The sequence below is a fragment of the Papilio xuthus genome, unplaced genomic scaffold, assembly GCF_000836235.2.
Source record: "Papilio xuthus unplaced genomic scaffold, Pxut_1.1 DF829758.1, whole genome shotgun sequence".
NCBI lineage: Eukaryota > Metazoa > Arthropoda > Insecta > Lepidoptera > Papilionidae > Papilio > Papilio xuthus.
The window spans coordinates 2627181-2640785 of record NW_013528891.1 but is presented as its reverse complement, the minus strand read 5'-3'; the positions used below and the strand labels follow the sequence as shown (position 1 = coordinate 2640785).

At 35.0% G+C, this 13605-nt stretch overlaps 1 protein-coding gene across 1 annotated transcript; it reads right to left on the bottom strand.

Annotated features, from left to right (window-relative positions):
• Positions 1-2194: 2194 nt before the first annotated feature.
• LOC106123238 (sodium-dependent noradrenaline transporter) lies at positions 2195-11200 on the bottom strand. The gene is made up of 20 exons (XM_013319506.1): positions 11137-11200; positions 10438-10499; positions 10111-10218; positions 9702-9864; positions 7336-7383; positions 6597-6674; positions 6159-6281; positions 5785-5916; positions 5650-5712; positions 5327-5504; positions 4948-5081; positions 4569-4708; positions 4119-4222; positions 3923-4047; positions 3729-3841; positions 3409-3546; positions 3138-3237; positions 2885-2985; positions 2515-2682; positions 2195-2293 (listed from the first exon to the last, which is right to left on the bottom strand). The coding sequence occupies exons 1-20, from the start codon at positions 11198-11200 to the stop codon at positions 2195-2197; spliced, it is 2241 nt and encodes a 746-aa protein (XP_013174960.1).
• Between the last annotated feature and the right edge of the window lie 2405 nt (positions 11201-13605).

Here is a 13605-nt window from a genome sequence, read left to right as displayed (position 1 = left end):
CTACATATTCTAGGCTTCTGGGGACGACCTTTAAGCGGGAACTTTTACACTTATTTTTCTTTTCGTATTTTTTTATCGAAAATGATCATACTTTTCGATTTATTATTTAAGCTCTTTAACATGTTATTTTCCGGTCTTTTACACCAAATTTGTAGTTCTTCTAGTAGTTTTAATTAACCATTCAGGATACACATAATATACTGACTAGATCACGTAAAGTTAGTCATGAATAGATATTTAAATAAGGCATTCATTGTTACCTGAGTCACCAGTAGGGTTCCGATTTAGGATGTTTTGCTTGTCTGATTTGAAATATTGAACGTTTTATTCAAAAGTTTAAGTAAAGCGAAACATCGTAAATAATTTATCCAGTGTTATGGTAATAAAACGAAATGATACATTTCACTAATACATTTATTTATACATCAATGAACACAGTTCAAGTTAAAATTTACATAAAATTTCGATATATTTGACAGAACATACATTATTTACAATTGTCAACAACACGATACAAGATATTTAAATACAGTTTTAACTCTCCCGGAGCATGTAAAGAAGATATATTTTTTACATAGAATATAAATAAATGAGTATATAATATAATTCCAATATAAATGATAGCATATTACGAGTTTAACGTTTTGTTTTAAGTTACGGTAGATTTCCACGGCATATTATGATCTCGTTGAAGCGTTTACTAGAATGAAACGTCTAATAATATCAATAAATGCGTTATATTTATATATTACTTTAAACGTTAAATAGACAACGAAATTATCCATATCTATTAATCTTTTTCTAATGGTTATTGTTCTTATATACTAGACATATAGACACAAGCATCTATTTACTTTATATAAGCTTTCCTACAAAATATATATGTTCATTCTACATAATAGATATATGTCAATATGTATTATTAAATACGTATTTATTTACAATATTATTGTTTGTGTCACAGATCTGTTTGCGAGTTTGGTCCATTTAAGGACGATATTTTCTACAATACTTTTTAATACATATGATTATAAGAAATTTCAAGATATTAATGTTATAAATAAATAATTAGCTCTAATTTTTTAAAACATCTGATGGTTTAATAATCACTTACCTTTTTACAATTAAAAACAACAGAAAATCAGGACCGGAGTTACGAAGTAACAAAAGAAAATATACAGACGAACCTCTTCCTTTTTGAAATACGTTGAAAACATAAAAAAAAATAAGTTTTGTTTTCAAGCAACATTCAATAGAAGCTGTATTATTTATTTCACTATAAATACACTACAACGAAAAGTAACAAAAATATATATTTTTTAATCTATATTTCTAACATTCACAATAAATGCAATCAGCATCTACAATCTACATCTATCAATTATTATCTATAGCCTTCAGTTTTCACTGACGTAGCGAAAACCAGAAAGAACAATATTTTTTCTACAGGCTGTGGCAGTAGAAACTGATGGTACCGTTATTTTGTTCCTTAACTATGTTTTTGTTTAATATCATAAAATGTCATTTCTTTGGCAGGATAGCTTTGCGAATAATATTAATTTTATAGTTATATAAGCATTTATCTTTTTAATTTCATTAGCATTTCATCGAGAAGCATGATTTTGTTAATTTTTCAGGATTATCTTAATAAAATCTACAGAAATTTGACTTAATTTAAACAACGTCCTGACTTAACCTTAAATTATTAAACTAAAGAATTTTTTTTTTAACAATAATAATTATAATTAACATCATATCATCGTTATATCATTATCGCCGTGTATGATGCAGTTGAAATCAGGGTGGCTAGACAAAGTGCATTCGATACGAAGCGATTCTAAAAATGTATAGAACTGACAATATCTTTCTATAAGTCACGTGATTGTCGCGCGTTCCATACAATTTTGAAGTACGCTATGGAATCGCTTCGAAGCGAATGCACTTTTCTAATCCCGCAGATTGAGAAAACAAAAATCAATAGTTATACATTGGTTATATTAATTTTTCTGGAAACTTCTTTGATAGCAACTGCGCCCTCTATACTATATTTACTAAGTGACTAGACAAGCGTCTGGCTTTACGACTGCTCTTCTTATAAAAACTCAAGATCGACCCAGTGGAAGTAACACATATACAAAGTAATAGCAGTCGCGCTTTAGGGCTCGATTAGTGGAACTAGGGTTTTAGCGACTTCTTATACGTAGAGCCAGTGTCGCCAAGTAAAGCGGCTAACAGGAGCTCCGCCTCGAATCGCTTCATGTTCAGATTCTGGTGATATGCAGCAAGCTAAACGCTGTAAAATATAAAAATAATAGCTATTAGTAAGCAAGAATTAATAACTATTAACCAGTGGTCGCTCATTAGTCGATATATTTAGCAATTCTCCACATTAAATTTAACTGTGTCAAATGTCACGTGCATACGTTGGACCAATTTCCACAAAAAGGGTCGCTGAACAAAACAGCACATCAAAACCAGGGGAAAAAGTATGTCAGAAAGTGGTTAACAATATACCTGTCGACAAGTGCCGGGAGTTCTGACGATCTTGTAGAGCGCGACGAGCGGGATCATGAGAATGGAGGAGCAGGCGAGTCCCCAGCCTAGGACCACCGCCCACTGTGGGTACATATACGTCTGGTACTGCAGCGGCTGCTGGTAGAGAAGACCGAATACTACCACACCCTGACAACATAGAAAAAGAATTTATTAATTGTAAATTAACATTTTCAAAGATATGTGGAAAGTCAACCAACCCGCACTGGTCCAGCGTGGTTGACTATGGCCAAGTCACTCCTAACTTAGGGTGGTCTCCGAGCCCCTCAGTGGGGACGCATAGTGTGTTAATGATGATGAACATTTGAATTTTACAAATAATGAAACTTACAATAATGAATGTCGGACTGATAAATTTCCAGCACACTCTCCAATAGATTCCTGGTCGGAAGCCAAGCATTTCTTCAACATCATCAGAGAATCTCTCCAAACCTGATTCAGAAAGGTAATAAAGGAATTTCAAATACATAACGACAAATACTTATAGTCAATTCAGTATAAGTGTACAATGATCGTAACAAAACAACTAGGATAAATTAAAAATAGATTGGTTGTAGCTATCATAGACAATAGATCAGTTTTACCATAGAACCAGGATACCGCCAACGCTTCAAATAGAGCAGAACACAGTAGAGATATTCCCGCAGCATAGGTGTCCAGGAGATGAAACATGTAAATACCACCCTGTGGAGAACAATCATTTTATCACTGACAACGACCAGATGGTCTACTGAATAAAGGCTGCATGAAATAACGATATAGAAGTATGCAAGACAAAAAACTGCGTTTCACAATCATTTAGACATTGGTCCAATATTGGAATATCCTTTATGTGATTCTGTATTTGTTACTTACGGGAGTAACATTGATGCATGCCACACAAAAAGAAACGCAGACGACAAGGAGAGTGAAATGTTCGCGTCTCAGCCGTGTGGCACCGCACGCGCGGGCCTGGTCCAACAGTCCTGTGATCACACACTCCAGGCCGCCCATCTGATTATTAAAGAGAGATAAAAGATTAATTGTTGGCGATATGAACATGAGCACCGAACACTCAAAATAAAGCAGTAGACTATAATTTTTTTTCTTCCGTTTCCTTTTTGAATCTTAGAAACAAAGGCTTTTCCCTTTTTAGAGCTACAGTTTAGTAAAGTGAGCTTATACTTAGTAATTACCCCGGAATCAAGTCCAAGCATTATCAGCATGAAAAAGAACAGCATCGCCCATAAACTAGCACCGGGTAACGTAGCAACAGCTTCAGGGTACACTTGGAACACCAAACCAGGTCCTAAGGGTCAGAAAACAAAACGTTTAATTGATATTGATAGGTGAAAAGTAGTGGTCGATCTATGGTCTATGGTCTACCCACCTTCAGTAGCAACAGACGATATAGGTACCCCTTGCTTGTACGACATAAATCCCAAGTATGTAAAGATGACGAATCCAGAGAAGAACGAAGTGAAACAATTGACGAGAGTTGTTACCAGGCAGTCTCTGGAAAGAGAAATATTTTTACTACGAACTTTTATCAGTGAAGAAATGTAATTAATAATAGAAACTTATACCTGTAGCAATTGTTGTGGAATGTGTTGTAGCTAGCGTAAGAAAGATGGACCCCAAAACCCGCTCCTACTGAGTAGAAAATTTGGACAGCTGCATCAACCCACACCTGTTAAAAACAAATTAAATTTTATATTATATTTCCTATTGAAGAAAGTTTCCTAACTTCAATTCTCAAGGTGTCATAGGTAAAGAAAAAAAGGATAGAATGGAGACAAGCAAAGGCCTTATAAAAAATGTATTTTTAGGGGTCAGTACCACATGGGAAAAAAACAGAACCCTTATAGGATCACTTTGTTGTCCGTCCGTCTGTCTGTCAAGACCCTTTTTCTCAAAAACGCGTATCAAGCTAGAATTTATTGGTAGTTAAAGTACTTTTCCGCTCGAGTCAACTGCTACCCTCTTTGATATTGCAATAATATGACGTCACAACTCGATAGATATACATCTCTCACCTGCGTATCTTTGAGCCTGCTGAGCTCCGGCTGCAAGTAATAAGCGATGCCTCGAGCAGCTCCCGGCAGAAGCAGTCCACGGGCCAGCAGAATTGACAACACCACGTAAGGCATTGTCGCAGTCAGCCACACCACTTTGCCTAAAACATGTCAATGTATTAAAAACAAAGGAAAATTAATCTATTTTTATATTTGGGAACGTTGGTGGCTAAAGAGTTTAAGGACTTGACTTGTAATCTCCTAGGTTCGAATTCCGCCATGTACCAATGTATTTTTCGTTAACTTAGGGTAGGCTCTGAGCCCCTCAGTGGGGCCGTATGCTGACTATGTATGTGACTACTTGGAGCTGAGTATGATAAATAATTTCTTTGGAACTTACCAGAGCTTTTAACGCCTTTGAATAGAGAAAGGTATAATGTGATGTAGACAACACCGAGGCAAGCGACCAGCTGCCACTTCGGCAGGCCTAAGTCGTTCAGCCCTTCTGAATGCTGCATCTCCAATACCGCTCGACTGTGATAATGTTAATAAGATTATATGCAAATAGTTATATTTTACTTACTTGTAACGTATCGTTGTATCATCGTATCAGGAGTTAAAGAGAGGACTTGAAATTGAATAATTACAAAAGAAAATATTTCTTATATTTTACGATCTATCAATCTCTTCGATATAAGAAACTATTAACATATTCTTTCACTTTTATTTCTAAATGGAGACTCTATTAATCGGACATTATCCTAGTCAGCGTAACTTACTGAAAAAACTCAGAAGCCGGTGTGAAATGAGACAGTGGTCCATGGTAAGGGATGTCGGTACGATTGGTGGTGTTAGACCTCGCAGCGTCCCAACATTGATCGGTGTTCCATGCGTTGTCGCAGTGTAACCACGGCAGCTCTGATGTCGCTGACGACACAAGGAAGTAGAACGCCCAACCTGACCACAATTTTAAGATTCAAACTTTATGGTTGCTCGTTGTTAGCTATAAGTACATGAAAGCTAAGAGAGGCACTGCGGATAATAGAAAGCGCGCGCAACAGTTTATTCCATCCAACCGAAATATAAGCGGATTTCTACTTACCAATTATTACGTTGTAGTAGAAAGACACGTAAAAAGCGACCATAACAGCGCAAAACCCTACACCTGAAAAATAAAATAATACTTACAAAATCTGTGCAACATTTTTTAGGATTAGGAATGTAAATTTCACTAGACCTTTGAAGAGTGGACAAATCTTCCATAGTGTGATCGGACCTTGTCGATTGTATTGGCCGAGTATGAGTTCCATATAGAAGAGAGGAACCGCACCAAAGATGAGCATCAACATGTAGGGGATCAGAAATGCTCCTGTACAAAACACAATACTATTAGAAACACCTCAAAAAACTTTAATACTTAATTATGTAGTTATATCGACACATAACACTATTATTATTAATACCTAAGTGTAACGACGTAAGAATGTGAAAAACCCAAAGAGTTTTATTAGGATTGTATAAAATTAATTAAAGACTTGATAACAGTCTTATCAAAGCTAAGGTATTTCTGTTATTGCGCCAATATAATTAGAAACTCAGAGGAAAACTTACCGCCACCATTTCTATAGCAGAGGTAAGGGAATCGCCAGACATTGGCTAAGTCAACAGCGAAACCTATGATAGATAGAAGGAAGTCTGCTCCCGTGCCCCAAGTCTCTCGTCCATCACTCGCCTCTGTCAGAATGTGAACCAATTTTATTTTACCCACGTAAACAACAGTTAATTAAAAATAAACAATTGACTGTTAAATCCTTAACATGACACTCTTCATACGCATCTTCATTTGTTTCAAGTTTACGGTCAATAATTTTCAGATAAATACTTCTTAGTCTTATTATTTGTTATAAAAGGTCACTCAAAATCTATCTTCACCAATCCCTTAATTAACTCCATATAAAATCGGTCAATGAAATTAAACGACCACTCGAGCTCCAATCTGAGAATATCAAGAACATAATCCAATGAATTTGTTGATTAAAACGCAATTACCCGGTTTAATACTGTCGGCTCTAATCCTCTTCGCCTCGTTGTAATAGCCCTCCTCCTCTATCTGGACTTTAGGTTCTCCTGCAAAACAAACACTTAACTCTAATCTATGTTTAAGTGCTTCGTAAAGTTCGCATATGAAATTAACTTGATTGATCTAAGTTTGCACAACTAATATGTAGATTAAATCGAATTCAACAAAGTCAAGTTTAAAGAAAGAAGATAAAAAAAAATATTTTTTTGATCAAATCTATATGTTAAGTGCCAGTAAACTTTTTTGCCAAAGATGTGGCATACTGGATACCGAGCCTTTGCCTTTTACATTATAAAAAAGAAGGTTATAAGGAAGAGAATAGCGCGGGAAGTGTGCATAACCAGATGTTGTCGCGAATAGAATTAGTCGGAATTATATTGTAAATAAGTATATAATTTAAGTATATGTTATTAATAAAGAAGAAAAATATAAAAGCTTGTAACAAATAAACTCATAAAGTAATACTATTAAACAAGTTAAAGCATTAAACTCAGGTATCGACTGCTGTCAAATTGATTGAGTTGACAAGTGATGTACTGTGAAGTTTGACAGACCATTTACAATCAAGTGCCATTCTGCCAATCCGGGCCAATCGATTAGCCAAAAATAGATCTTTCCATAATTTTAAACGTCTTTATAAATAGTTACGAAGTTTAGTTTAGTTTAAAACGAAGCAAATTATATTTATGTACTAGTTGTACTACTTACTCTTGTAACAAGATAACGTTACTACGGATCCCTTTGTCGATTTATGATCTGAAAATAAATAAAATAACTCATTTAGTTTATTGTGGGTTTCCAATATAAAAAACACATGTATGAAAACTTACTACCATCGTCCTCATTATTGTAAAATTAGTAAAACAATGAATTTTTATCTATCCCAGTTTTAATTTCCACTCACCTAAGTACCAATTTATTTCTACACCGCACTAATTCCAATACGATTTTAATATCTGAATATAAAAAGCAATAAACACCTGACCGAGGACGGTCTCAGGCGAATGCCTTTCAGTTCTTAATAGCGCCCCGTTCGTATTAACGTATAATGGGATGCCGATGCGAAAAAATTCCTCAATAATTCGCACCGAGATGCGGGATGCCGATTATATTGGAATTCAAAAATGGAACGTTCATAGCATTCGATTCGCATCCCTAGCATCGCATCCGTTGTGTGGCCGAGATGCAATATTTTACGGTTTTAAACTTTTTTTTTATTTACTTAACAGTATTCTAAATAATACGGCCTCTCCTACATTAGGCTAGGCGATTTTAGTCACATAGTAATGTCATACACTGGCACACGTCGCCGACATTTTAATCTTTCATCGCCGAAGGCGCTCGCTTCATGTTTGTCAAGATCATCGTGAAAAAGTCGCCCAATATTTTATAAATTCGTGTCAGTCGCATAGTCGCTATGTGCTGACCGAATATATAACTCACGTCGACGATTCAATGAGTGTACTGTCCGCGAAAACGCGATACTCACAAAGAAAGGATAGAACAATAGTTACTGACATAGCCTTGTGTGCAAAGAGCCTTACACTTCGAAGTAAGGAACTTTGTCAAATCTTTTATCATTTACGTGTATTGCTAATTCACTTTTAATAAGTAATTTACATAAAGGGTGTTTCTTTTTGAACACTCAAACATGCGACCAATAATAAAATCAATTTAGGTTAATAAATTTTTTTTTAAGCTTTATAATTGTATGTATAATTTTAAATATTGAACAATAAACTTCGATTCAGTTGATTTGAATTCAAATGAACTGTAGTAAATAAGAGAGAATTCAATCATGGATATAGTAGTAAAGGTTTTCCCGAGGGAATCCAGTCCGCTCTAATGATTACCTTTTGACGAGCAAGAACGGACGATTGGAATAATAAAATACTTTTCTCCGAATTATCTTATATTATAAATAATATTAAATCAATAACATAAAAATATAGATAGATTAGATATATGACCGTAATCAAAGTTAGTAAACAAAAATCATATGAACTGGCAAGAAATTGTTACGAAAAAATAAAAATGTTTAAGAAGAATTAAAGTAAAATTAAACAATAGAAATTACTTGAAATGTATTTGATGAAAACAAATGAAACTCGAAATTTGTGTTAAAAGATAGAAATTAAATAGATGTTGTAGAGAAAGTGTTAATACCCTTTTTCACTGTACAAATAGTCGCGGTAGTTTCATAGCATTCGCGGCCACATCTATGGAACACGCCAATACTGTATAATGATTCGCTCGGTCAGATAAACGCGGTTATTTGCTTAATGGAAAATAGGTTTAACGCAATAAAGTAGTCGTGTAGTGCTCTCCAAGCGGCCGGCTTATTGCCTCTCCACATCTTTTGTTTCAACTTTCTAAGAGCTGTTTACATTTTAATACCGACCACCTGTATTATATTGTTCCTTAATATTTCAATAATTATCTTACCTCTTATTTATATTATAAATGCGAATATTAGATGCGAGTTTTTAGATAGATGGATGGATGTTTGTTTGAAGGTATCTCTACAACGGCTGAACGGACCTCGATGAAATTTGGCATACATATAGTGCATAGTCTAGAAGAACACATAGGCTACTAATTTTCTTTGTATTTAACTCCGCGCAGACGAAGTCGCGGACGACAACTAGTAAGTTCATAAAAATATTGTAAACATTTTAATGCATTTTATAATTAAAATTTAAACCTGAAAGTATTAAATTAAATCGTAAATGAGAACTAATAAGATATTAAAGTATTCGTCGCTGGTGTCGCGAACAGAACATTTGCATAAAATTGTATTTTAAATATAGAGTTAAAAAGCTCGCTAACTATTAAAAGGTATTTGGTGTTTGCAATGTTTGACCACTCGTAAAGGTCGCGAGTTTAATAAAAGGTTAATAAAACATATACGCAAAGTTAGTAGCGCCATCTAGCGATTTTGTGGCATAATCTGTACCTTTCTACTAAACAACCAGTCGTGTAATATACGCGTAAATATCGCGTAGAGCATATCTCATTCTCCTTGAAATAACTGAGGCAAAGTGATTTGGTAATAGCAATTGACAGTTACTTACCGAAAGCACGCGGTGTACTGCCGGCGGAGCAATAACCGTCATCTCGCAGTAGACTACGGCCTCCCGGTGTACTGGTGTTACGACTTAAAAGTGCCGGACTGGCGCGCTGTTCCTCGTAAGAGGGCGCTGTGTGCGTCACCACACTACTGCCGCTCAGTGATGCCTGGAATAAGTAGATGTTTCAGCATTGCTATGACGAATTATACATACCAAAGTACATTATGGTTGATAACATTTAAAAAAACTAGGGTTTAAATTGACCCTAATGAAGGTCCTGGAGACGGTTGGTAGTATTCAATTAAAGCCAAGTTTCGTTACAAACAATGCTTTGGTTATTTCGTCGTATGTTTTGCCACGATTTGTCTTAATGTTACTTGGGGTTAATTTTTCTTATAAAAAGTATACAAACCATAGTTGGGACTTTGCTGTTGTCATGATAGTCCGCGTCGTAGCTGGAGAGCCGAGGTCTAGTTGTATTGCCAACAGGCCGATGGCAGCATACATCTACTTCTTGTTCCTGAGCAAATAAAAAAATATTTATCATTTACGAGCGAGTAGCGCAGCGCGTCTTTGTTTTAGCAATACAAACAAAAGGAACAAGGTGCGTCCAAACGGAGTGCTACGAAAAGCGCTACGTAGCAATACTGCTAAATTGCTACAGCGTCCGTCTATATCTTTAAAACTCATTATTGATTATGCAGCAATTCGTTGTCGCCTAACAAAGAAGTTATTTTACCAGAGCTCGTTGCGGCGAAGAACCTCGTCTGGATCCACTACTAGACGACCTGTTGCTAGCATCTGTAAGGAAATAGAAAAATATATTTTATGGCGCCGGTGTTACAGCATCGCTTATTAAAACCTTTAAATGTAATGGTAATATTTACCATGGCACAATTATATTTAAAAACTTAAAATAAATATTCATAAATCCGTGTTCAATAGCGAACAATACGTTTGACATTGAAATGTAAATAATATCACTACATTTCGGAATACATTGAGAGAAATCCACGTAATACGATGCGCACATGCTCAATAAACAAATTCATTTGCACGGACGAATTCGCGAAATTATCCGCTTTATTATATTCCGAGTATGCAGCGAGAAAACATTTTAATTATTCAATACAGCTCGCACGTGTAAGGGATAAAATTTCATATTTGTATTTATTAAGTAAAAGAGAATATAATTAATGAAATCACTCGACTAACATAAGGGTAATGTTTATTGGCTTTCTATAATTATAAGAGATGAAAGTGCCACCAACCTAACCGTAATATCTGCAAGTTCGACCACAAACAGATCTCTTGTTCCAAGTCGATATATCTTCTGTCAATCTAGGTACATAACCACCTCTTTAAGTAATATGTATTTACTACAAACTAAAGATGTTTTTGTGTGTTGTGGTTGTGTTGTGTTGTGTTGTGTTGTTACCTGGTGTGTTGTCGCGCAGCTCTCCCGCCCCGACGCTGTTGCCCAGCCCGGGCATTCCCGCCATGCCGCCCGTTACTCCGCCACCTCCTTCATACTGTTACAACTGAAAACAAAATAATTTTTACTACTCGATACATAGGAGACGAAGCGGAGATATCTTAGTCAAAAAATGACGAACGTCAAAGGACGAACGTCAAATGAAGTTAAGTCAAATGACTTGTAACTTATACTGTTCGCCTTTTACAATATGCAGTCCTCAGATGTCCCCTTTCAGTCTATTCTCACAGTACATTCTTTAGTGATGGAAACGAAAAGTTTAAAACGTCCATTACAGCTAAATGTTTTTAAGAAAAGAAAAATTAGGCGGTAAATTGGAAAAAATCAAGATGAAGTACTTTTAATTTAAAGTGGTAGTTTTGCGTAAATATTCTTGGCGATAAACATACTTTTAATCGGGTTATTCTTATCAAATCAAATCCAATGTAACATAAATCGGAAATGTGTTTGCGTCATATTTTATTCATCGCAGTAACATGGCAAATGACAGGTGTAAAGGTGATGTGAGCATTCGCTTACGTTCATAATTTCGGATAACTAGATACTCGAATATTAATTTGGTTTAATAAAGGAATTTCTAGATTTTTTGGAATGAAATAAATCCCCTAAATTGTTTTTTTTGTCATGTTTTATTAATTTTATACAACTTATGAATTAAATATCGTATTTAAAAATCTTATCTTAGATGGATGGATGGATGGAGTTTTGTTTGCTAAACGGCTCAATAGATCTCACTGAAATTAGGCACAGATTTAAAACATAGACTAGAAGAACACATAGACTACTTATTAAGCTTTTTTTCAATATCACGCGGACGGAGTCGCGGGTGACAGCTAGTTAATTATTATTATTAAACACGTATGACATTGAAATTGAATTCACCGCGAAGCACCTCATTGAGCGCACAGCTGTCAGATTGAGGCGGGATAATTTGACAGCTTATTGGCTGTCAACGTCAGAAAAATGGCGGACACTTGGACAGAGGCTCGAGAGAGATGTGTAGATTATAGGAGTACTAGTAATTTTTAACTAACATTTAATAAATACTAGTGTTATTTCATTTTTGGTTTCTTTACTAACTACGATTTGAGGATTAAAGTCATCATTCATAAGGTAATTACCGTAAGTAAAAGTAATATGTGTTGAGAATTTACTTACCATTATCGTTACGTTGAAAAAAACTAAATATAAATATTATATATTTTATCCACGTATGTTAAATCGAGGTAAAAACTTACAAAGCTTCCTAAAACTATTGTGTTTTAACGTTCTCTGCGTTAAATGTTATCATATGCATCAGGATTAAATGAGGTCCAAAGATAATAAAACTGGAATAGGCGTAGCCAACAGTCAGATAGGCCAGCTGTTTTCTTCAGACTACTGTTACATTAACAAGATCTAGCGATTATAATATACCATTTTCAATTGTTAGTTACTTTTAAATTATCTTTCCGATGTATCAAGCAATTCCGTATCAATATTACGTTAAAAATGAACGTAAGAGTAGAGATAATTTATATGAAATAGGTCTTCACCACTATTTTTATTCGACCTCAGCATATGGACAAAACAAAGTAAAGCTATTTTTGTCTATTAATCTAGAGCCTGTAACTAAGGAGATATTATTGGTGGACTATCCTGTCCTCTTACATTATGAAATAGTTAACTAATACCATAATTTTTCATCATGTCTTCCCGATACTTTTGAAAAGCAAAGATACTGTCAAGATAAACAATTCCAACAATATTATAATGAATTAAGAATTAATTGTGTATGAATTTTAAGTACAAACCAATCCGTTGTTTTGTCGCCCGTAAAATAAAACTTAAATAAGTAATTATAAAACAACGTTTCCGCTGTCGCGTCTGTACTCAATCATGTACCTTACAACCCCTGCTTAATGTACCGTGCGGCCAATTTACAAAGTTCTCACCCGATAGCTTGGCACGGGCCCCACACCGGCCTCGGCTAAATTCCCACACATTGCTATTTGAGATAAGCTCCTACGGTGTATGCGAGCTTATTCAGACTGAAGTCTAGACGTTCTAAATTTCGGTGAGATATGGTTTGCGTAGATAATATAAGTCAGTACTAATTACATACTAATTTACACACTCAGAGACGTTAATTGTCAACTAAGAGAGTCTCTTAGCAATGATTAATAATAATGTACACCAAAGTCTTTTGTAATAATCGATTAAACTCTCGTCTGTAGTATGAGAGCAGTTCCCGTAGTTTTCCGAGACCTAAATTCATGTTTGAAACATATAGTTATCTGTTTCATACAGAGATTTTGAACTCACAAACTAACGGTAAGTATTTCTTACCGTATTTTGTTTAACGGCCAAAACACATGACTAAAAGTCACGGTTACAAGTACAAGCCTTCCGATTTATTTATTTACCACCTTG